The sequence below is a fragment of the Saccopteryx bilineata genome, chromosome 2 (genome assembly GCF_036850765.1).
Source record: "Saccopteryx bilineata isolate mSacBil1 chromosome 2, mSacBil1_pri_phased_curated, whole genome shotgun sequence".
NCBI classification, from domain to species: Eukaryota; Metazoa; Chordata; class Mammalia; order Chiroptera; family Emballonuridae; genus Saccopteryx; species Saccopteryx bilineata.
The window spans coordinates 351,434,872-351,460,092 of NC_089491.1; the positions used below are offsets into that span (position 1 = coordinate 351,434,872).

Consider the following 25,221-nt stretch of genomic DNA (forward strand, 5'->3'; position numbering starts at 1 on the left):
CTTTCAATAAACTCTAGTGAATGATGTAAGTAAAATAAGGGTCCAACTCTTATAAACAACATTTAGTTATATCATGTTTTTATAATTAATTCTGCCAATCTCTGCCTTTCAGTTGGAGAGATTAATCCATCTACATTTAATGTAATTACTGATACAGAAGATCTTCTGCATTTAGCTGTTTTCTGCATGTCTTATGTGCTTTTTGTTTCTTAATTCCATCATTATTGCCCTTTCTTTGTATTTAGTTGATCTTTGTTGTCTCTATTTTGATTCTCTTCTTTCCTTTTATGTATATTTCTTATTTTCTTAGTGTTACCTTGGGGATTACAAGTAATATTTTAATCTTTCTACTTCCCCTTTTATATTATTAGTATCATAGATTGCATCTTATTACATTGTATGCTCATTAATATAAGTTATAATTTTATGCATTTGCCTTTTAAAGTCATGTAGAAAAAAAAGTTACAAACAAAAAACCCTAGCTGTATTATATTTACCTAGATAGTTATGCCTACCATTGTTATTACTTCTTTTTTTTTTTTTTTTTTCTGAAGCTGGAAACGGGGAGAGACAGTCAGACTCCCGCATGCTCCGGACCGGGATCCACCCGGCACGCCCACCAGGGGGCGATGCTGTCTGTCGCGACCAGAGCCACTGTAGCGCCTGGGGCAGAGGCCAAGGAGCCATCCCCAGCGCTCGGGCCATCTTTGCTCCAATGGAGCCTCACTGCGGGAGGGGAAGAGACAGACAGAGAGGAAGGAGAGGGGGAGGGGTGGAGAAGCAGATGGGCGCTTCTCCTGTGTGCCCTGGCCGGGAATCGAACCCGGGACTTCTGCACGCCAGGCCGACGTTCTACCACTGAGCCTGTTATTACTTCTTAAAGCACATATACTGGCTTCATTAGGTTATATTTTATTTACTTTATTTACTTATTTTTTTGTTTGACAGAGACAAGGAGAGGCAGAGAGACAGAGAGAGGGACAAATAGGGACGGACAGACAGGAAGGGAGAGAGATGAGAAGCATTAATTCTTTGTTGTGGCACATCAGTTGTTCATTGATTGCTTTCTCATATGTGCCTTGACCGGGGGGCTACAGCAGAGCGAGTGAACCCTTGCTCAAGCCAGCGATGTTGGTCTCAAGCTGGTGAGCCTTGCTCAAACCAGATGAGCCCATGCTCAAGCCGGTGATCTTGGGGTTTCAAACCTGGGTTCTCCATGTCCCAGTCTGATTCTCTATCCACTGCGCCACTTCCTGGTCAGGCATTATGTTATATTTTAGTGTTTGTAGATTTGTTTTATAATCTATTAAGTGCTGTACCTTGAAGTTTGGACAATTTTTTAAACATCTTTATGTTTCTATAATTAAGACAGTGCTTTGGAATATATTGAGTGTTCAATAAATGTTGGTTTAAAGATTAAATATAAGTTTTTATTTAGGTCTCAACTATATATACTAATGTATTTAAATATATTTATTTTTAAGTATTAAATACTATTTATTAAAGTAAAATTTAAATATACATTTAATATATTTATATTTAATATAAGTTATTAAATAGTATTTGTTTTTGTTTGTTGTACTTGATGTTGTTAAAAAAACAACAATCCTTTATACCTAGACACTTATTTAAGGCATAATAATGGTAGTAATCATTATTAGATTAGATGATGAGTACAGAAGTAAACATTAATATGACATAATGAGGCAACACAGTTTGTTGTTAAAATCATAAATCATTAAAGGAGTTGTTGAAGGGAAATGCTCAATCCCAATAGCATTTTATACTCTATCTAATACAAAGTAGAATATAATAAATAGGCTTGTTTTATATTAAGTATACTGGCTGTCATTCAATTTTATATTAGTTTGCTACTGTTGTATTACAAATTACAATTAACAAATTGGCTTAAAACAATACACATTTCTTATGCCACAGTTTCCATGGGTCAGAAGTCTGGCCATGGCTTAGCTGGATCCTCTGCTCAGGATTCCACAAGGCTATGCAGTCAAGGTGTTGGCTGGGCTATATTCTCATCTGGGTCTTGAGATCTTCTTTCAGTCTCATTCAGGATATTGGCAGAATTCAGCTCCTTATGGTGGTAGGACTGATTCAGTCAGGGTCTGCTCTTATCTTCTAGAGCAGTGGTTCTCAACCTTTCTAATGCCGTGAACCCGCAATACAGTTCCTCATGTTGCGGTGACCCCAAAGCAAAAAAAATTTTGGTGGCTACTTCATAACTGTAATTTTGCTACAGTTATGATTCGGAATGTAAATACCTGATATGCATTATGTATTTTCCGATGGCTTTAGGCGACGGGGTCGCGACACACAGGTTGAGAACCGCTGTTCTAGAGGCTACTCAGAGTTCCTTGCCATAGGATCTTCTCACATACTCTCTCACAGTATGGCAGATTATTTCTTCAAGGTCAACAAGATATTCTCTAGCTCCAGTCTACTAAAATAGAATCATATAACAACTTCAAAACTACTTCCCCATACCTTTGCCGTGTGATATAACCTAGCCAATGGAGTGACTAACCATCACCCTTACCATATTCTATTGGCTAGAAGCAAGTCATAGGTTCTTTTCTCACTCAGGTTGCCATATTCTTGTCTCCTATAAAATGAGATGATGAACTAAATGATTTCTATAAATGGCTTTTCCAAAACTAACAGAGAGCTTCAAATTACTGGACCACAAATTAAGACTTTATTGTTTTCTTTTACATTAACAGTCTATCATACAAGAGTTAGTAGGAGTTATTTATAAATGCAAACTTTAAATATACTCTTATGAAAATGAAACAATCTATTTCAGCATTATTTTCTCTGTTGTTGCATTTGAATTCTTATTTTGCATGTCATCCTAGCATGGGGGCTGTGCTAATCTTCTCTGTATTATTCCAATTTTAGTATATGAGCTGCTAAAATATGTAATTAATTCTTATTTTAAAAGCTTTAAGTCGGCATCTAAGTTAGAAAGTGATTTGAGTGGAGGAAAAAGAAGGCAATGACATTAATTTTATGATACTAAATTTTTTCTTAAGTTTGAGGCACAGATTATGGAAGTAAAAATTAAAATACAGTTTAAAATGCCAACTTAAGACTTTGTAGCCTCAATTGCAGAGTTTGGGTTTTAAAGAAGAAGGAAAATGTATATTAGAGCCAAAAATATGACTTCTTTGGCTGTGACCAGGATTTCCTCTTCCCACCTTGGGGACTAGAAAGTAGAGGTAGGAAAATTTCATTTTGGAGCCAACTGTGACTTGTTTAGTTCAAGTCATAATTTATTGCACATACCTCAGGGACCTGAAAATAAAGAAACCCACTATGAAATGTTGATAATGGGCCACTCTAAAGGGCAAGCATTAAGCTAACTTTCCCAGTGAGGATATTTTCACTTCCACCTTTTCCAGATGCTTCTGATCATTCTGTAAGGACATACTTAATCTTGTAATGGTTAAAAAGGAAACTTATTTGAAGGACAGAAGAGTGAACCAAGGCTTTTTACATGATCAGATGTTGATGGAAAAGTTGTTTTCTTTTAATGCAATTAAGTCGGTATAACAAGGCTGCCCTTTTAATGGATATCTAAAGCAAATCCTTTGGACAATTAGCATGATCTAAAAACTACAAAAGCCTTCAACTTTATAATTCAGGCATCCACATTTCAAATTGGTGGCACGGTCGTATAATTTCTGCAGCGTTATAAAGTACAATACTTAAATTTTTAAAATCACATTTTATTTGTATTCCTTAGCATAGTTTAGTTTAGGAGTACATAGAGATATTTTTCCTTTGTGGCTATTACGCCTTTACTCCTCTGGAAGAATTTGTAAAATCATGGCATGTGGCTGAAAAATTTATACTTTAAAAATGTTCAAGTGATATGTTAGATTTTTATAACTGGTTTAATAAAATTTGATGGTAATGGTCAATATCAGAAGTGCTCTTACAATGATTAAAATAATTAAGATAGATAAAATTTATAATTGTGTATTATTTTTCTTTAGTAATATAGTATATTGAATTAATAAAATTTCATTTTGAAAAAGTATTTAAAATTCAGACAGTGATCTGATTAGTTGTCTTAGTATTGCCATGTAATAACCATTATGAGTTCTTTTTTTGATTAGGAAAGTTTGCTTAGCTCTGAAGGTAATAAACTATCTGAGGATATCATTTTAATGAATTTTGAAAAATTACATTTATGATTAAAAACTATAGGCATCTATTATAGTTTTGTTAAATTATTGACTTTAACAAACACATAAATTTACAAACTTTCATGATTTTTTTTTTTGTATTTTTCTGAAGTGAGAAGCAGGGTGGCAGAGAGACAGACTCCCACATGTGCCCAACTGGGATCCACCCATCAAGTCCACTAGGGGGCGATGCTCTGCCCATCTGGGGTGTTGCTCCGTTGCAACTGGAGCCATTCTAGCACCTGAGGCGAAGCCCTGGAGCCATCCTCAGTGCCTGGACCAGCTTTGCTCTAATGGAGCCTTGGCTGTGGGAGGGGAAGAGAGATAGAAAGAAAGGAGAAGCAGAAGGATGGAGAAGCAGATGGGCACTTCTCCTTTGTGCCCTAACTGGGAAACAAACCCAGGACATCCACATGCCAGGCTGATACTCTACCACTGAGCCAACTGGTCAGGGTCCAGAGTTCTGTGATTTTTTTATAAACCTCAAAAAAATAATTTTATCCTTTGCTTGTCCCAAAGGTTAACAGCATTAATAAAATAGAGTGCCCATTAAACCAGTGGTTTCCAGTGTCAAAATATTATTAGATAATTGTAGTATTGGAATTCTTAAATACGACATTTCGTTTTAAGGAGGATGTCCCTTCATTTTTCGTTTTGTTTTGAGAGCAGTGTAAATATTCATGAGTAGGTAAATGAAGGAAGGATTGCCATGGTGCTATACTATATCAAAACAAACTTGATTTCAAAAGCAAATCTTGCCCTGGCCGGTTGGCTCAGTGGTAGAGCATCGGCCTGGTGTGCAGAAGTCCTGGGTTTGATTCCCGGCCAGGGCACACAGGAGAAGCGCCCATCTGCTTCTCCACCCCTCCCCCTCTCCCTCCTCTCTGTCTCTCTCTTCCCCTCCCTCAGCGAGGCTCCATTGGAGCAAAGATGGCCCGGGCGCTGGGGATGGCTCCTTGGCCTCTGCCCCAGGCGCTGGAGTGGCTCTGGTCGCAACAGAGCAACGCCCCGGAGGGGCAGAGCATCGCCCCCTGGTGGGCAGAGCGTCGCCTCCCCCCCCCCCTGTGGGCGTGCCGTGTGGATCCCGGTTGGGCGCATGTGGGAGTCTGTCTGACTGTCTCTCCCCGTTTCCAGCTTCAGAAAAATACAAAAAAAAAAAAGCAAATCTTTCTTACTAATTTTGAGTAAATTTATATATTTGTTGAACTACTTTCGTAATTGTTAATGACCTTGAGTGTTTTAGCATTCATTTATTTATTCATTTAACAAACTTTTTACCAAGTGCCTAATTTGTACTAAATATAGTAGGTGCAGAAATGATAGTAGGTGATGTCTATAATTCAGTAAAGGACACAAACATGTAACAGGATGTTTTGATGGGATAAAATCCAGGTGTTCAGTTTTTCAGGAAAATGAGGTTGAGCAACACCTTTTACTTTCCATCCAAAATGCATTTACTTTGATTGATCTACCTAGATGGAGGAGCCAGAGAGATGAGATATAAATCTTATCTACATTGAGATTCAAACATACAAACATTTGATAAAGTGGAATGGCCTCATCAACGGCCAGATTACAAAACTATTCAGATTATTAAAACTATTCAGAATAATGAAACAATTTTTTAATACCTAGATAGAATACCAATAACTTAATAGACTCTGGTGACACAGTGATAACTACACAGGTTATATTATCTCATGGAACTTACAGTCTAGAGAAGAATATTAAAGTAATGAAGAAACACTTAGATTTGTGATTAAAGCTATAGGAAAAAGTCACAAGAACTATGAGAATGTATAACAGGATCCTGAACTAGTTTTGGGGGGTGAAGAAAGACTTCCTGAGGAAGTGATATTTAAGGTGGCACAGGAAAGAAGGCTAGGAGTTATGTTAGGTGCAAAGAATGGAAAAGAGTATTCTTAGCAGAGAGAACAGCATATGTTAAGGCCCTAGGGGTGAACGAGTATAGCAGTTCCAAGAGTTAAAAGAAGCTGAGGTAGAAAGTGAGTTTAGGGAGAATGACATGTGAATAGAGTCTGAGATAGGTATTACGGAGTCAAATAGGGCTCTCTATGCCATTTTAAGGATTTGAGACTTTATCATAAGTCATGGAAAACCAGATCCAGGACTAGAGCCTGAAGTCAGTGTAGTGGGATTCTTTTACAGAGGAGCATCTGATAGAAACCCACATGGACCTAACTCGGATATTAACATGTTATCCAGGGGAAACAAACACTGTGTATATAAACTTAAAGGGCCATAATACTGAACTCTTGTTTTTTTTGTTTGTTTTTTAATTTTTGTTTTATACAGGGACAGAGAGAGAGTCAGAGAGAGGGATAGATAGGGACAGACAGACAGGAATGGAGAGAGGTGAGAAGTATCAATCATCAGTTTTTTGTTGCGACACCTTAGTTGTTCATTGATTGCTTTCTCATATGTGCCTTGACCACGGGCCTTCAGCAGACTAAGTAACCCCTTGCTCAAGCCAGAGACCTTGGGTCCAAGCTGGTGAGCTTTTGCTCAAACCAGATGAGCCCGCGCTCAAGCTGGGGTCTCGAACCTGGGTCCTGGATATATATATCTTAAAGGAATGTTTTGGGATTGGAGAGGAAACACTTTAAATCACAAAACTTGAGACAGGTACCATATGATTTAATTCATATGTGGAATCTAAAGAACAAAATCAATGAACAAACAGAAACAAACTCATAGATACAGAGAACAGACTGATGGTTATCAGAGGGGAGGGAGGTTGGGGGACTAGGTGAAAAAGGTGTAGGGATTATGAAGTACAAATGGTTGTAACCAAACAGTGATGGAAATGCAATGTACAGCATGGGGGATATAGTCAATAATATTATCACAACTATGTATGATTTCAGGTGGGACTAGAAATATCAGGGTTGGGGTGTGTGGCATGCTTTGTAAAGGATATGATTGTCTAACCACTGTGCTGTACACTTGAAACTAATACAAAATAGTATTGAATGTTAATTGTAATTGAAAAATAAAATTTTTCAAAAATTACAAGATTTTAAAAGTTTGGTTGATAGCCTTTTTTTTCTTCTTTTTCTCTCAATACTCATGTCATTGTTTTTCCTTAGGGAAAAAGCCATGTCTGAATATAGCTACAAGTTAAACCTTTGGATAATTAATAAAACCAACAAAAACTTTAATTTTTTTGAAAAATTCTGCAGTTAGTTGTTTTTTGGAAGGGAACAAGTACTTTGTTGACTTTTGTATTTCACTTTTGCTATAATAGGTGGAAGGCTTTAAACGTGAAATTTTTACCCTAGGGATTATAAGGTTAATTGACACTTAACTACTGGCCCAGAGCCTGATCAGCAGTACTAATTCAAGGAAGCAGTGGAATTGTTTTTCAATTTTGGTTGTAGTGGATTTTAACTTATTTACTTAGATCCCTTTAAAGCCTACAGAGTGCAGATATGCAGGTGGACTTCAAGGGAGTATGTCACTTGATTTTTCTCCAACTATAAAACTTTAAAGTCTCAAATAACATAAGCTGTAGTAGACATCACTGTTCGGGTTTATAACGTCTTTCTTGTTTTTCGCAGAGTAAAGATTTGATACCTTGGGACTGAGTTCAGTTTATACTTTCTAACTGTGGGCCAAATAACCCCAATGTGCCAGGGAATATATTTATAGTAAGCTACACAACTTATTTTCCTATCACATGAAAATTTCCAGATTTGTTGCTTAAAATTATTTTGTAGCAGGGTTTTTCAAGCTTGGCACTAGTGACATTTTGGGCAGGATAATTTTTTGTTGTGAGTGATGTTTTGTGTATTGTAGGCTGTTTAGATGTCAGTAGCAAACTCTTCTTCCTCCACTAGTTATGACAACGCACAACAAAGAAACCATGCCAGTGTCTTCTGAACACCATTGCTTTATAGTAAGATATATTTATACAAGTATGTGTCATGAATTAAAATTAACAATTTGCTTATATTTTTAAATTATTTTTTATAAAGTTGAAAAATGTCCAGTAAAGCTTTTACTAAGAGCATAATTTATACTAAACACAGTGGATGGTTTCTTATGTTAACAAGCCTTGGCTTTCTCCCACTCCCAATCCCTGCTTTAGAGAGCCAATGACTTTTACTTTCAGCTATGTTATCTGGTATTTTTACCTCCATATTTTATCTTTAATAATCAATTTTAGACATTAACTATTTACTTACTATGTGAGATAAGAATCTAGGTTACTTCTTTCCCTTTTATTATCCCATATAGTTATATCAAAAGTTTTTATTAAATTCATAAACAATTACATTATCCTGACTAGGAAAATATTGTTCACTGTAGTCAAATGATTTCCTTCCTTTCTTGAATTTCTAAATTTTTTTCTGGCATTAATAATACCCTTCTCTTCTTTTCTTCTTTTTGAAAGATCTTTACATAAATATCCTATCTCCCTTTAATAAATGTTGTTCAATACCTCTCAATATAACTTTCCTATCAGACCTGTCAGATAAAAGGTCAGTTCCCCCCCCCCCTCCTGAAGACATCCCCTGTGGAGCTGCCTGATTTCCTACCTCAATTAGAACTAAGCAAGTTGCTGTTTAAGCCCACTTAACTGCCAGCATCCTGAGATTTCCCTTTCCTGCCATCCTATAAGATTTTGATTTGCCTATCTTCTGTGATGAATCCCAGGTTTATTCTCAGAACTTCCTCCTGTTTCTTGTTTACTGTTTCATCGTGTAATGCTGCATCCTCCTGCTGTTTCCCTTATGCATCTACTTCCTGAATCTTTTTGGCCTCCTGCTGGCCTAACTGGCTTATTTCTCATCAGGCGTTCTGTGGGTACTTCAGTTTGAACTTTCACCTCTCTGCTTTGTCATTTACCATTTGTCCATGTGCTTTTTATATTCCTATACTGGGATTTGAGGTAACAGATGTCTCTTAGTGTAATTGAAGATGGAGACTGTATTTTGCTTCCTTATTTGTCTTTTAATCCTGGGTTAGTTTTTAAGAGGCAAGGAAGAAAAATGTTTTTTGTTTTTGCCTTCCTGAAACCAGAATTCTTCATTACCTCACAAGATCAAGTATTCTAAAGTGTTATGATCCTCTATCCACTTTTTTTTTGTATTTTTCTGAAGTGAGAAATAGGGTTGCAGAGAGACAAACTTCCATATAAGCCTGACTGAGATCCACCTGGCAAGCCCACTAGGGGGTAATGCTCTGCCCATCTGGACCTTTGCTCCATTGCAACTGGAGCTATTCTGGCACCTGAGGTGGAGGCCATAGAGCATCCTCAGCGCCCAGTCCAACATTGCTCCAGTGGAGCCTTGGCTGCAGGAGAGGAAGAGAGAGATAGAGGAAAAGGGAGGGGAGGGGGAAGGGGGAGAAGCAGATGGGCCTTCTCCTGTGTGCCCTGGCCAGGAATTGAACTCAGGACTTCCACATGCCGGGCTGACACTCTACTGCTGAGCCAACTAGCCAGGGCCCATGACCCTATATCCTTTATTCCCACATTCACACTTGAGAATCTCTGAATCAAGCATTTGTAACAATAATATTGTTAAGTTGGAAAGTTTTTAAAAAATGGTCAAACTTTTTAAAAAAATGGTCAAATGTATTCATGGTTGAAAGATAAGTTTGAATGTATTAATAGAAATCTAGATGGCAAAATATAACTTTATTTGTTGGGCTGTGGAGGTAATAAACAGAGCTTTGAAGTTTTAAGTATATTTCAAGTTTTAAGTATAAGAACTCATGTAATCTTTTTTTTTTACTTATACACTTTCTCTTGCTCATGTTTGTTTTTAAGTATCACAGTATTTAATCATGTAAATCTGAGTCTGAGCTCCCTTTCCCTGGAATTATCTTCCACTTTCTATGCCAGCCATTGCCTCCAAACTTTTATGCAACCCCCCTCAAGCCCATAATAGTACTATACCTGCTAGCATCCACAGGCCTCTTCTATGCGAGACCTTGCCGTCCTCTAGGGTTATATAGGAGTAGCTACAGGGCTCTGTCACTTGCTGGATGCAACACTACTCGTCCCCCTTATTGAAGTCTCTTAATATTGGTTCATTCCTTTAAGAGCTTAGGTTTCCATTTACAGCCTCACATTGCTTTGATTATGTAAGATATTTTATTGTGTTGGTTATTGCTGGAAGGATTTATTCATAGTTATTTGGCTCTCAGATGTTGAAGTCTTATGACTTTAACAGAGGAAGCTCTAGATTATAAAATATATGAAGGGAATAATATTTAGACTAATAGAGGACCAATCATACATTCATTCTGTAGATTATACTACTAACATTTTATATAGTACTGCTTCAGATGCAGCTCATGGGTTGCAAAATGGTCCAAGAAATATTATGAAGGACTTATTAAAGAGTGCTAATGTTACAATTTCTCAGAAGAATTAAGATCAATAGCAGAAGTTAATTTAGGAAAGGTAGGTTTCAAAACTGAACATTGTTTTCTATGTGTCCTGCCGGAGTACATATTTTCATTGATATTTGATGTAAAAGTAGCCACACCATAAGCCAGAGAAAATTGTAAGTCACTTAAAATAATGTGTCTCTATTTTGAGTAGTAGGTTAAGCACCTTCAGAGAGAGTTGATACAAGGGTTAAAACCCTAATTTGAGGAGAACAATCTAAAGTAGGTGGCCAACACTGGCTAGCTGGTCTACATTGCCTCTGTCATATATGTTTTCTTCATATATATATATGGAGCAATATATTACAACAAAATCTAAAGCCCACTCAAACCTACATTGGGTTTTAGAAATATGGAATAAGCCTAACCAGGTGGAGGCACAGTGGATAGGCATTGGCCTAGGATGCTGAGGACCCAGATTTGAAATCCCAACATTGGCCTGACCAGGCGGTGGCGCAGTGGATAGAGCGTCGGACTGGGATGCGGAAGTACCCAGGTTCGAGACTCCGAGGTCGCGCACGGGCTAATCTGGCTTGAGCAAAGAGCTCGCCAGCTTGGACCCAAGGTCGCTGGCTCCAGCAAGGGGTTACTCGGTCTGCTGAAGGCCCACGGTCAAGGCACATGTGAGAAAGCAATCAATGAACAACTAAGAAGTCGCAACGCGCAACGAGAAACTGATGATTGATGCTTCTCATCTCTCTCTGTTCCTGTCTGTCTGTCCCTGTCTATCTCTGCCTCTGTAAAAAAAAAAAAAAAAAAAAAAAAAAAAAGAAATCCCAACATTGCTGGCTTGAGCGCGGACTCATCTGGCTTGAACCTGGGCTCACCAGCTTGAGTTGCAGCGTCACCAGCTTGAGAGTGGTATCATAGACATGACCCCATGGTCCACTGTCTTGAGCCCAAGGTCGCTGGCTTGAGCAAGGTGTCAGTGGCTCAGCTGGAGCCCCGTGGTCAAGGCAACAAAGCAATGAGAAAACAATCAATGAACAACTCAAGTGCCGCAACAAAGAATTGATGCTTCTCATTTCTCCCTCTTCCTGTCTGTCCCTGTCTATCTCTCTTGCTTGCTAAAAAAAATAAAGAAAGAAAAAGAAATATGGGACAAGTAATGATTCTCTAGCCCACTTAAGTCTAATATCTGATGCTTTACTGTTTTGTGTTTATTGTCATTTATTTCTTCAACCAACTCTATGAGATAAAGTTGGCAGGAATTTCTTTGTTTCATTTACAGAGGAGGAAATGGAGAAATGAAACTAAATTAGGGGTACTGTGACTTAGCTAAGGTCAAACAACTAATAAGCCTCAAAGCCTGGACTCCAAGCCATGTAATTTTTCCATTATACCTCCTTCCCTTAAAACAGGCTATAGCATGGGGTGGGGGATATCATTTTCTACAGATGATAATTTAAACATTTTCATGTTTATCTAGACAATATTTTAGCGTGGATAGCCTAACTAAATTGCCAGAAAGCCTATCATTCTTTTTAAAAAATTAAGCCATTTACAGAATAAGCATATTAAAGTTAAGGTGGGTTTTTTGTTTGTTTGTTTTTCTTGACAGAAGAGATAGAGAAAGAGAGAGGGACAGATAGGACCGACAGGAAGGAAGAGAGATGAGAAGCGTCAATTCTTTGTTGCGGCACCTTAGTTGTTCATTGATTGCTTTCTCAAATGTGCCTGGACGGGGGCTGGGGGCGTTCAGCAGAGTGAGTTACCCCTTGCTCAAACCAGCGACCTTTGGGCTCAAGCCAGCAACATGGGGTCATGTCTATGATCCTGTGCTCAAGCCAGATGAGTCAAGCTGGTGACCTCAGGGTTTGGAACTGGGTCTTCCACACCCTAGTCCGACACTTTATCCACTGTAACACCGCCTGGTCAGGCTAAAGTTAAGGCTTCTTGCATGTCTTCAAGTTTTAACTGTTTTGTTTTGGTTTTTTTTTAATAGAAAAATATTAATTTCTGCTTTTTTCCTGGGTTCCTTTCTTGGCAAATTGTTTTTATGGTTAAAAAAAAACCAATTTAATGCTGATTTTGCTTTATTATTATCTACATCATTTTTCGTAGGATTGTTGAAATGTTACTGAATTACCAATAAACTATTCTGGATAGTAGTTAAATTATTATAACCAGATGAGGTCAAATATACTGCTCATAAAAATTATGGGATATTTTATCACTTCATATTCATTTTAAAATATCCCCTAATTTTTATGAGCAGTACATATGCATGCTGAGAACAAGAGATGCCTATATTAGGGCAATATATTTTGTTCTTTTTCTTGTACTTGAAAATTTTAGGCTATTTTTCAACATTAACAATTTATGACACAAACTTTAATACAGATTTCTCTGCAAAAAATATCCAAAGCAACCTTAAAGCATCTGTACAATAAGCTATATTATTATTACTATGTCTTGATTCTTATTTCTTGGTGGATTATTGTGGTCAATTCCTAATATAACAAGGAAAGTCAATAACAATTAAACCCATTTCTAATGTGCTTAAAAAAATTCTAAAAGAGAGGCTGGCTTCTTAACTCTTGGCAGAAACCCACTTTTCCCCATTAAAAAAAATACACACACACACATACACACACATACACTATATTTGGTTAACTTGGTGTTTCAGAAATCTTGAAAATGTGCCAGATGAAATAAAACCAACTATAGTCCTTTTATCTAGCTAAATTATTTCACATACAAGATCTTATACTGAGTTTAGAACTCTTAACCATTGGAATTTATATTGTGATACCCTGATAAAAGTGTTTACACTGAGGACATGGAGCCGTAAATGCCTCTAATGCACAGCCTCTGTCTTCCAGATTTGGTTTGCTATAAATGTTTATGTTTTAGGTCCTGTATCTTGGCTAAAGATAAAACTGTTCTTCATGAGTGTTTGCTAGACAAATGTGTTTATTTTTCTGAGGCAAATTTTTCTTAATATTTTTAATTACTAAGTTTAGCTGATTATTTGTTCTTAGTCTTATTTTGAGGCTTGGACTTTTGTGGTAAACCTTACATACAAGAAAAAATATGTATTCTGTCTAATATTGATTGCTTTTAAGAAGGCATTTATTACTGAAATAATAATACATATTTATATAAATTGGTATATGAGGCGGTAGTAAAGTGAAGAGATGCATTTATAGTTCCAGCTTGTGTTTATCAAACCATTTATTCCTTCAGAAGCTACTTATAAAATTTATAAAAGGCTATTCTTGATCAGAACCGTTTAAGACCAATACTGTAGGGTTTAACTAAGTTGAAAAAAATAATCTAGTGTTCAAAATTGTGACTTAAATTTCTTGTTGATACATATAGTTTAATCTTTTTTTGGTATCTACTACTGCTATCAGTAGTATACTACTTATACTGTCTCCAGTAAAACTGAGTCATTGGAGGACTCCAGGAATATACTGTTGGGTGTCCAGTATATTATAATGTAATGGTAAAATCAGAATTCAAAATCATGTAACTTCTGCCTGCGTGCTGTATGGGCATTTTTACATAATTCTCTACCACTTAATCTTTAATTATCTATTTTTTCTATTCAGGATTTCATCTCTATCAGGTTAGCTTTGATACAGAAATATTTTCAGTTGTGTAGAGTCTACCAAATTAAGGGTGTTTTTCATTTTGTGTGAACTTTGAACTTGTTACGAAAGAAAACGTTTTATGAATTAATGCAACATCTGAACCAATAGGTTGCAAACTCAAATCATTACAGAAGTTAAACATTATTTAAATGAGTGAGCTAGTTGAGGGTTAGCACATAGTTCAGATTATTTTAAACTACAGTAAGGGCCTTAAAAAACAAACTTTGGACCTACAGTTTGTAACCTCTGAAAAAATAATTTGCCATCTCTCTGCTGTTCACACACTCCTCCAAAATTACATATACACTAATTTATTGGGGCTAGGTGGGCACCAACTGGTTTAAAACTCTTCCAGAGAGTACATTTAAATATAGCTTTCTATTTTGAGAAAGACTTGTAAAATTTATTTGAACAGCAATGTTAACTGGTCTAAAAGTTCATTTTTCCAAACCACACGAGCTCAGTTTATGGTGTTTACTTTCTGTCAAACTTAGAAACATTCACAGTTAACTTACATAATTTAAAATGTCTGTCTCATTAGGCATTAAAGAAGCATTGGTCAACAGGTATAATATCATTAGACTGTATAGCTAATGTGAATGTGGACATGACCTCCCAAATAGATCAAAGACTAATCTCTCTGACAGTTACAAGATGGCAGAGCTTGCCATGGGCCTTGTGCTGCTGCACACTGAAACTATTTGTTTGGAAAGTATGCCTGAGGGATGAGAATGAGTTTATAAGGATGAGCAGGTAAAAGTAAAAGATTGTCTTTTGACATTTCAAGTAATCCCTTCTAACCTTTGGTTTACTTAATATTTAGGCTATTTGCTGGCAGGAGAAACTGGCTTTTTCACATATGCTTTATGTCATTTTAAATTGGGCATTGATTTTCATGACTTCTAAGTGTACAATGAAATAGATTCTAGTGTCATTAAAAAGAAAAATACTGGCTTCCTACTTTTCCAGTCCCTTAGTTTGCCTTTTCTGATTAAATGTATTCCCCCAACAATAATATTTTAAATTAATTTTTAAAAATCTGTTTCTTAAATAAAAAGTATTTCAAAGTTAACCTTTATATATATTTACTTTCAAAAGTTCTTTTCTCCTCACCTAAATTTATTTCTCTAGGTAAAATATTGGCAATATTTTAAAAGCCATTTGGATTGTAGAGTATTTGAAAATTTGCAATATGCTATATATGACAAAGTATAAGTGCCAGATTAGTGGAGGTGGAGGATACTGTCAATATAGACAAATAGCTTAGTTATATTTTGAGAGATGTAAGAAATGTATATTTTTCCCAATTGGATAAATTTTTAAAGTATTTTTTCTCTGAAGTATTTTAAAAGATTATTTACTATTTACATGACTTTTAAGAAACACAGTCTAGCCCTGGCCGGTTGGCTCAGCGGTAGAGCGTCGGCCTAGCGTGCGGAGGACCCGGGTTCGATTCCCGGCCAGGGCACATAGGAGAAGCGCCCATTTGCTTCTCCACCCCTCCGCCGCGCTTTCCTCTCTGTCTCTCTCTTCCCCTCCCGCAGCCAAGGCTCCATTGAAGCAAAGATGGCCCGGGCGCTGGGCATGGCTCTGTGGCCTCTGCCTCAGGCGCTAGAGTGGCTCTGGTCGCAATATGGCGACGCCCAGGATGGGCAGAGCATCGCCCCTGGTGGGCGTGCTGGGTGGATCCCGGTCGGGCGCATGCGGGAGTCTGTCTGACTGTCTCTCCCTGTTTCCAGCTTCAGAAAAATGAAAAAAAAAAAAAAAAAAAAAAAAAAGAAAAACAGTCTATAACACTTAAAGGAAAGTTAATTTTCTTTATTATCCAGTTATAATGTTTTAATTTAGAAATATGACAGGTTTTGCGTGACCAGGTAGTGGCGCAGTGGATAGAGCGTTGGCCTGGAACACTGAGTACCCAGGTTCAAAACCTTGAGGTTGCTGGATTGAGCCGTGGGGTTGCCAGCTTGAATGTGGAATCATAGACATGACCCCATGGTTACTGGCTTGAGTAAGGGGTCACTGGCTCAGCTGGAGCACCCAGGTCAAGGCACATATGAGAAAGCAATCAATGAACAACTAAGGTGCCGCAACTAGGAGTTGATGCTTTTCATCTTTCCCTGTCACTTCCTCTCTCGCTTAAAAAAAAAAAAAAAAAAAAAGAAGGAAAATAGAAAGAAAGAAAAAGAAATATGACAGGTTTTAGTGAGAGGATATAAAATAAAATTTCTACCATACCAATTTGGAAGTTACCGTATTTCCGCATGTATAAGACGCTCCCATGTATAAGATGCACTGTAATTTTGGGGCCTGCAATTTGAAAAAAAATGTATTACATAAAGTTATTGAACTCAAGTTTTATTCATCATAAAAGTTATACAACTCATCACTGTCAAAAGTCTCATCCATTAGCTTATCCTCATCTGTGTCTGATGACGAATCACTGTCTTCAACAATGAGTGCAAAACAAGTGCAAAAAAGCAGGAAATGCAAGTAAAAAAAACTACAACCACTGTATAAGACGCACCCAGTTTTTAGATTAAATTTTTTGAAAAAGGGTACCTCTTATACATGGGAGAATACGGTACTTGTCAGAAGTATACTCATCTGTTTTCTCTCCTAAAGCATTTCCTTTGTGTAAAAAGGTTAATAGCATTATAGACTATTGACTATTTTTCTTGTAGTTCTACAACTTATTAAAATAAGAGGTTAATTTATCTTCAAAGTCCAATTTTTTTTCAACAAAATAACTCATAAACTTAATTAGGCTTCTGTTACAAAAAAATATACTATTTGAAAATCCCAGTAATACTACATAAGGGATTTTTTTTTTACTTTTTTTTTTAACTTTTATTAATTTTTAGAGAGGAGAGAGAATGAGAGAGAGAGAGAGAAGGGGGAGGGAGGAGCAGGAAGCATCAACTCCCATATGTGCCTTGACCAGGCAAGCCCAGGGTTTTGAACCGGCAACCTCAGCATTCCAGGTTGACACTTTATCCACTGCGCCACCACAGGTCAGGCCACATAAGGGATATTTAAAAGCGACCAACTGAAAGGAGCAATCCCTACTATTTCTCACTGGATTAACTGGGAATTGCTAGGAATTGTCAATTTCTGAGAGTTTACATACTAGCAGTTTGTTATAAGTGAATGAATTGCAGTTATCAAATTTGAGAACCATTTTAAATTTTATTTTAATGTTTTCTTGCTCATCCCATTTTTAAATATGAAAGTAAGCCATAATGGAACTGGCTTGCCTAAGATCACTCAAAGAAGCAATGTAGCATCTTGACTAGAGTTTTCCATCATAAAGAGTGCAAGCTGTGGTGATAGACCTAGATTAAACCCATCTCTATAAGGCCTTACAGACTGGGTCACCTTCAACATGCTACTTACTCTTTTAAATATTGTTTTTCTAATCTGTAAAATTGGATAATAATGTATATCTCTTGATTGTTATGAAAATTAAATGAGATAATATATAGTAAGTACAGCAATATGCATGGTTCCCAACTTTTTTAACTTTGATTTTCTGTGTAGCTAACTCATTGCCAATTTCTGTTCTTGGTTTATAAATTATTCCTTTTAACATGGATTAACCCAAAATAATCTTCTTTCTCAAACTTTTTGTGTTCTCTTGGTAGATTACTGGATTGCTTCTCTCAGTGGCTGGAAACTTAAGTCATTTTGGAGTTTTCCCTCTTTAATAAGCCCCACATCTACCTTGTCACTTAAGTTCTATAGCTCCATAGTGTGTTACAAACTGGACCTCTTTTCCATTCCTTTTAACTTTCCAGATAAGGCACTCATCACTATTGTGCCGAATTCATAACATGTCTTCATTTCTCACCTCCTCTTACTTCCATATACTATAGCTAAAGTTGATATTTTAACACTTATATTTACTTGGGGGCCATTTATACTCATACTTATATTTTTATCTGATCTTTATAAGCACTATTTTCTAGGTGAAAATATGTTTAACTCATCTTTGTCTTTCTAGTGCCTTTCACAAATGCCTTGCATACAGTCAAACTGTAAATATTGAGCTGAATGAGTTTGTTCAAGCTACCAAAAATTTCTTCCTGTCATACCAACTTTTTAAAAATGTTATATTTCTAATGCTTCTACAGTATTTTTTTATATTTAGGCTCTTTTGTTAAACTTTACTGAAGCATAGTTAACCCTGTGGCTATCTTGAGAGCTGCTTAAAATATCTTTTTTTTATTCAGTTAAGGTATAAAAAACTAAAATCATAATACATAATTTTCTTTTACTCAGAACTTGAATTTAACTTTTTATAGGAAAAAGCTTATTAACTTATATATTTGAATAGGTCAGTCTGAATTATGTGTGCCATACATTCTGACCTTGTATAAAAGTGGTTTACTCTTGGGACTGTCATTTTAAAGATTTTTGTGAAGACCATATGGAGCTAGTTTTTTTTTTTTGTTTTTTTTTTTAATTTTTTTTTTATTTTTTACAGAGACAGAGAGTGAGTCAGAGAGAGGGATAGACAGGGACAGACAGACAGGAACCGAAAGAGATGAGAAGAATCAATCATTAGGTTTTCATTGTGCGTTGCAACACCTTAGTTGTTCATTGATTGCTTTCTCATATGTGCCTTGACCGCGGGCCTTCAGCAGACCGAGTAACCCCTTGCTGGAGCCAGCGACCTTGGGTTCAAGCTGGGGGGCCTTTGCTCAAACCAGATGAGCTCATGCTCAAGCTGGCGACCTCGGGGTCTCGAACCTGGGTCCTCCGCATCCCAGTCTGACGCTCTATCCACTGCGCCACCGCCTGGTCAGGCTGGAGCTAGTTTTTAAGCTCAGTTTTTAGTACCCTTTGGTGTGACATTGCTCTTAATAGAAATGTAGTTTTATGCCCTGTAATTAATTTTGAGTCTCTTTAAAAAGGCATATGATTATAATATCAAACTCAATGACTAGATAGCTGAAGTTTAATTTAACACAATCTCTGTGTGTTAATCTCTAGATAGAAAGTGAATATAGTCAATCACTTGGAAAAGTGAGCGATTTTTTTTTTTTTAATTTAGAGAGAGAAGAGATCAGAAAGAGAAAAAAGGTAGAGGGGCAGGAAGCATCAACTTGTAGTAGTTGCTTCTTGTATGTGCCTTGACTGGGCAAACCCAGGGTTCAAACTGGTGACCTCAGCATTCCAGGTCAACACTTTATCCACTGTGCCACCACAGGTCAGGCTCAATTTTTTTGAAGCAATTCTTTAATAAGTAGAGCCTTCAAGGCAATAAATAATGTATCAAACGCATTATTATTGTTTTAACTTTGAATTTTAAATTTGATTAGCTCATTACTATCTGCTTTTATTTGTTTTTATATCAGTGTCTTTGTTGTGTATGAAATTATTTTGCTCGCATTGATATTTCATTGCTTTTACTGATTTGTCTTGAGGTTTACTAGCTAATTCTTCTGCCTTCTCCAATCTGTTGTTAAGTCCATCCAATGAATTTTTATTTCAGTTACTGTGGGTTTTTTTTTTGTATTTTTCTGAAGTTGGAAACGGGGAGGCAATCAGACAGACTCCCGCATGCGCCCGACCTGGATCCACCCGGCATGCCCACCAGGGGGCGATGCTCCGCCCATCTGGGGCGTTGCTCTGCCGCATCCAGAGCCATTCTAGCACCTAAGGCAGAGGCCATAGAGCCATCCTCAGCGCCCAGCCCAACTTTGCTCCAATGGAACCTTTGCTGCGGGAGGGGAAGAGAGAGACAGACAGGAAGCAGAGGGGGAGGGGTGGAGAAGCAGATGGGCGCTTCTCCTGTGTGCCCTGGTCAGGAATCAAACCTGGGACTCCTGCATGCCAGGCCGATGCTCTACCACTGAGCCAACCGGCCAGGGCCCAGTTACTGTATATTTAAGGTATAGAATTTCCATTTGGTTCTTTTTCATAATTTCCACTTCTCTGTTGAGCTCCCCCAAATTTTATTTATTAAACCATATGTTTTTAAGTTATTTAAATATATTTATAACAGCTACTTTAGTCTTTTGTCTGCTTCTTCCAACAGCTAGGCCCTTCCTATTTTGGTTTCTGTTGACTACCTTTTTTTTTCTCTTAATTATGGGCCAATTTTTCTAATAATTTTTATTGTATATTGGACATTATAGTGATTCTGGATTCTATTATTCTCTGAAGAATATTGACTTTTATGGGAGTTTTTAGTTGGGAGGTCAATTAGTAGCTGATCATCTTAAACTTTATATGGGCATTATTTGACAATTTGTCAGGGGAAAGCTAGGAAAAACTCAAAGTACACAGTCTTTAAACTCTGTCTCCCCTGTGGTACTTGTCAAGGTTTGGTTTAAGTCTTTTGGCAGTCTGGTTTATAACTGACATTGCTCTAACTGTAGTCCTTATTCCTAACATAATGTCTGACTGTGTATATGTGTGTGTGTGTGTGTGTGTGTGTGTGTTTAAACTTAAATATATATATCTTGGCCAAACTTTAATGTAAAAGCATATATATATGTTTTTTTTTAAATAACCCAATATTTATTTCAGAGTAAATATAATATATTAAATTGATTTATTTGATGATTTATTAGTTTTTTTTTCTATTTTTCTTCAATATAAAGATGCAATGAATATTTTTATACATATTACCTATCTGTTTTGTGGGGAAAGATAAGCACATCTGGTAAGTATTTGTCAGTTGTACAAATAAAAACAATGCAATTGTTAAATTTATATTTCTTTGTTTACTAGTAAAGTTAAGCATATTTTCATGTGGGTTACGTATCATTTGTTTTTGATGACTTGTATTCTCACAGACATTACTCACTTTTTCTTTGGTAGGTAGCTCAGATTATCAGCCATCAACTTTCAAATAATACAGTATACAGATGATGTATTTTAAAATTGTACACTTAGAATATATAATTTTATTAACCAATGTCACCCCAATAAATTCAATTTAAAAAGTAAAAAGAAATATTTTAAATGAAACAGTACTGAAAAACAAAATCTCTCTACCCTACTAAAATGATGGTTGAAATGTTAGAAGTTAATATATTTTAAAATGAGCTTTAATTATCGGCTATATTTTTAATATATTTTTAAATTACTAGGTTGAACTAAAACGCCAGTATAATGACCAGCATTCAAAATTGAGAGGTCTTTTACCTGGTCGTCAATGGTATGAAATTCAAGCATACAGGGCCTTAAACCAGGCCCTAGGTAGGTAAGTAGAGTGAAATTTGATGTCATGTTATTGTAACATTATTTGTGAGCAGGGCTCTATGTAGAGCTAGTCTTACTACTTATAATAAATCTAATAGAATTTTATTTCACCAGAACCCTAGGAACTGGTATATTTTCAATGACAGATGTCTCAAGTGAAAGTTGAAAAAAAAATAAATGGAATAAATGAAACCCAAAACTCAATTTGCTAAAGTTTAAAGAAGATTTTTGATTGTTTGGATAATGAATGTCACACAAATGTGTTCAGTAAATGTTTATAGAAGCTTACCACCAAACAAAATATTTATCTTATTACCAACAGACTCAAATGATTATTATTTTTATTTTTTACAGAGACAGAGAGAGGTATAGACAGGGACAGACAGACAGGAATGGAGAGAGATGAGAAACATCAATCATCAGTTTTTCATTGCGACACCTTAGTTGTTCATTGATTGCATTCTCATATGTGCCTTGACCGCGGGCCTTCAGCAGACCGAGGAACCCCTTGCTCAAGCCAGCGACCTTTGGTCGAGGGAGGTCAAACCAGATGAGCCTGCGCTCAAGCTGGCGACCTTGGGGTCTGAACCTGGGTCCTTGGCATCCCTGTCCGACACTCTATCCACTGTGCCACCGCCTGGTCAGGCTCAAATGATTATTTTATGAGTTAAAAACAAATAATTCAAGAAAGGTTAAATCAAACTATGTTCATGATACTAAAGAATTAACACCAAATAGCAAAAAATTTAATTATAATACTCCTTTTTCTAAAGATTCTGATTTATTAAGATTTGTACTTTATGGAGCTAGTTTTTAAATCACCATTTTATATCATAATTTTATATTATAGGATACTGACATTTATTTATAAACATTTATTAGGTTTTTAATAATCCAATTTATTTTATATTCTCTGTTTATGAAATTGTAATTAGCTTAACTGTTTAGTAACTTTTTTTCCTGAGAGGCTGTAAGACATTCAGGTATATCACATTAAAGAATACAGATTAAAAGTGAAATCATGAAAACACAACCATCTGACATATATTTTCGATTCAGTCAGCAGACCTGTGGTTAACCATTACCTGACGTAGTCAGATTCAGAATTTAGGTTTTCCTCAAGTACCTTGTTCACTCACATTAGCACATTTACACATAAGTAGACCAGATTGTTTTTAAGTTCTGATTTACATATGGCTGATGACATAAGACTACAACAGCTGCAGATAAGTCCCAGGACACATCACCCACCTTTCTATCTTTTCAGATTGATATTCTGTAGGTGTTTCTCTTCAAAATGAATGATTTATTTGACAACATATGGTTAATCTACTGATGTGGGTAAGCTGTTTCCCTTCGCTGCCTAGGAATTCCACTGGTACTTGGCATCAAATTGCACTGCAAATTGTTTTTGTTTTAGATTTTATTGATTGATTTAAAGAAAGGAGAGAGAGAAAGGGCGGTTGGGCAGAGGAGCGGGAAGCATTAATTTATAGTAGTTGCTTCTCGCATGTGCCTTGACTAGGCAGACCTGGAGTTTCGAATCTCTTACCTCAGCATTCCAGGGTGGTGCTTTATCCACTGTACCACCACAGGTGAGGCTGTAAATTATTCTTGAAACATTTGATCTATTTACTTAGTCTTTCCCTGTTCAAATTACTGGCTTTTAGTTACACTGTACTTAATTTCAGAAAAATATTCTTACTGAGTTGATTATTTTTTCTTTTAATATAACACTGTCTTGAATTTTAAGAAACCATTTGAAGCAAAAGTATAGTCATGTGCCACACAACAGCATTTTGGTCAGCAGGGGACCACATATATGAGGGTGGCCCCATAAGAGTGTAGTGGAGCTTACTGTACAAAATGGGAGAGTATATGGTTGAAGATTTTTTTTTCTCTGATGGGAGCAATATCTGTGGGGGCTTGGCAGTAGATTCCCTCACACTCAACAGTACGTCAATTTTGAGTCCACAGATTACGTCCCAGTCAATCAGCCATTGACCGATTTCCGCACAGAGGAGCCTGTTTCTCATCACTACTATGTATTTAGAGGTTGTTTCAGCCCGCCCAGATCTAGCTTGGTGGTCTCCAGAGTACCTTGCTATAAATTCTTTGTTGAGGACCTAAGACCCTGAATAGGGACACCAGTCCATAGGCGCTATCTTAACAAGAATTAAGTACCACGGCCACTTTAGTCAAAGCTTTCTGTGGTTGTGTACAGTCAACCTGTGCCTGTACTTGGGAAATATTTTCAGGTTGTAAGAATATAAAACATAGGTAAGTTTTATTCCATCAATTCAATGCCAGAGAGATCCCTTTGTGCCAGATAGGGTCAGTGGAACCAAAACCAATTTCCAAAGTCAAAATACAGGGCATGGCAAAAAGTAGGTTTACAGTTGTGAGTATGTGAAACACAGATTTTCTTGTATTTATTAATTATTGCATTATTTTTCATACAAACAACTATAAACCTACTTTTGCTCCACCTTGTATTAGATTCTCAGTTCTCCATGTAAAACCCCCTCCCTTTTTTTATGATTACCAAAAAATTTCTAATCTGACTGCTGCTCTAAAACCACATGGCTGTGGCAATCCTCTATATTCCTTTTTTTTCCATTTTGATTTCTTATTCCTGCTGATTTTCGGGCCACCTTTTACTCCCTCCTGACCGTTACTATTAAGGTCAGTTAAACCCACATCCCTGTTCATGGTGCAGCTTTGACAGCTTCAATATTCTATTTCTGATCCTGTTGGAAGGAAGCAGGGGTAGGACAGTGTTTATAAGTATACCGTAGTGGACAGTGATGTCCTAGGCCTTCACATTTACTCACTACTCAGTCACTGACTTATGCAGAGTGACTTCCATTCCTGCAAGCTCCATTTGTGGTAAATGCCCCATATAGGTGTATTATTTTTAATCATTTGTACCATATTTTTACTTATCTTTTATGTTTAGATACACAAATACATAACTATCTATTAGAGTTGTCTACAGTGTTCAGTATAATGACATGCTGTACAGGTTTGCAGTTTAGGAGCAATAGTCTGTACCATGTAGCCAAGGTTTGTGTGAGTGCACTCTGATGTCCACCACAATGACAAAAATCACCTAAAGATGCATTTCTGAGACAATATTCTCGTTGTTAAAGGATGTATGACTATGCATTTGTACCTTTTTCATTTATAAACCTTTGTACATATATCATTATAAGAGATGAAATTACTTATCATACATCACACTGCTACTAAATGGGCCTTAACATCTTGACTCCACCTACTTTTAAGACCTCAAGACCTGTTCTTCTAATTTTTATGCCATACTTTTGTCCACTAAAGTTCTTACTATTAAGCATATGTCATATTAAACTATTAAACATACCATACAAGCTACCATACAATTCATTTGGCAAGTTTACCCATCAAAACCTAGTTGAAAATCATGTCCTTTATGAAGACTCTTTTTAATTCTCTAATTAAAGTTATTTATTCTTTAGGAAACCCATAGCATTTTATACATTATCTCTATTATAGCATACATCTCATTTTAACAGCCTCTTATTTCTGTCTCCTTTCCGAAACATGTATTACACATTTTTACATTCTTAGCAACCAAGTATGTCTCAGCTTGGTGCATAGATGCTCAATTAATGAAAATTAATGAAAAATACCAGGTTCAGTGTTTTTTTTTCATTAAACTATGTTGGTCAGAGAGCTCCTAGAGCATCAAAACATACTTTTCCAGAATTTAATAAAAAGCATGTGTTTGTAATATT

General features: G+C 36.5%; 1 protein-coding gene and 1 non-coding gene across 2 annotated transcripts in view; one reads left to right on the top strand and one right to left on the bottom strand.

Annotated features, from left to right (window-relative positions):
* The window catches only part of BRIP1 (BRCA1 interacting helicase 1), a 152,613-nt gene that overhangs the window by 110,563 nt on the left and 16,829 nt on the right, over positions 1-25,221 (top strand). The window contains exon 17 of the mRNA XM_066255327.1: positions 21,334-21,446. Within this exon, the coding sequence (XP_066111424.1) occupies positions 21,334-21,446 (113 nt within the window). The remainder of the gene's footprint in view (positions 1-21,333; positions 21,447-25,221) is intronic.
* Positions 2,834-2,937, bottom strand: LOC136327374 (U6 spliceosomal RNA). Its single transcript, XR_010729609.1, has one exon. It is a non-coding gene; the product is annotated as a U6 spliceosomal RNA (small nuclear RNA).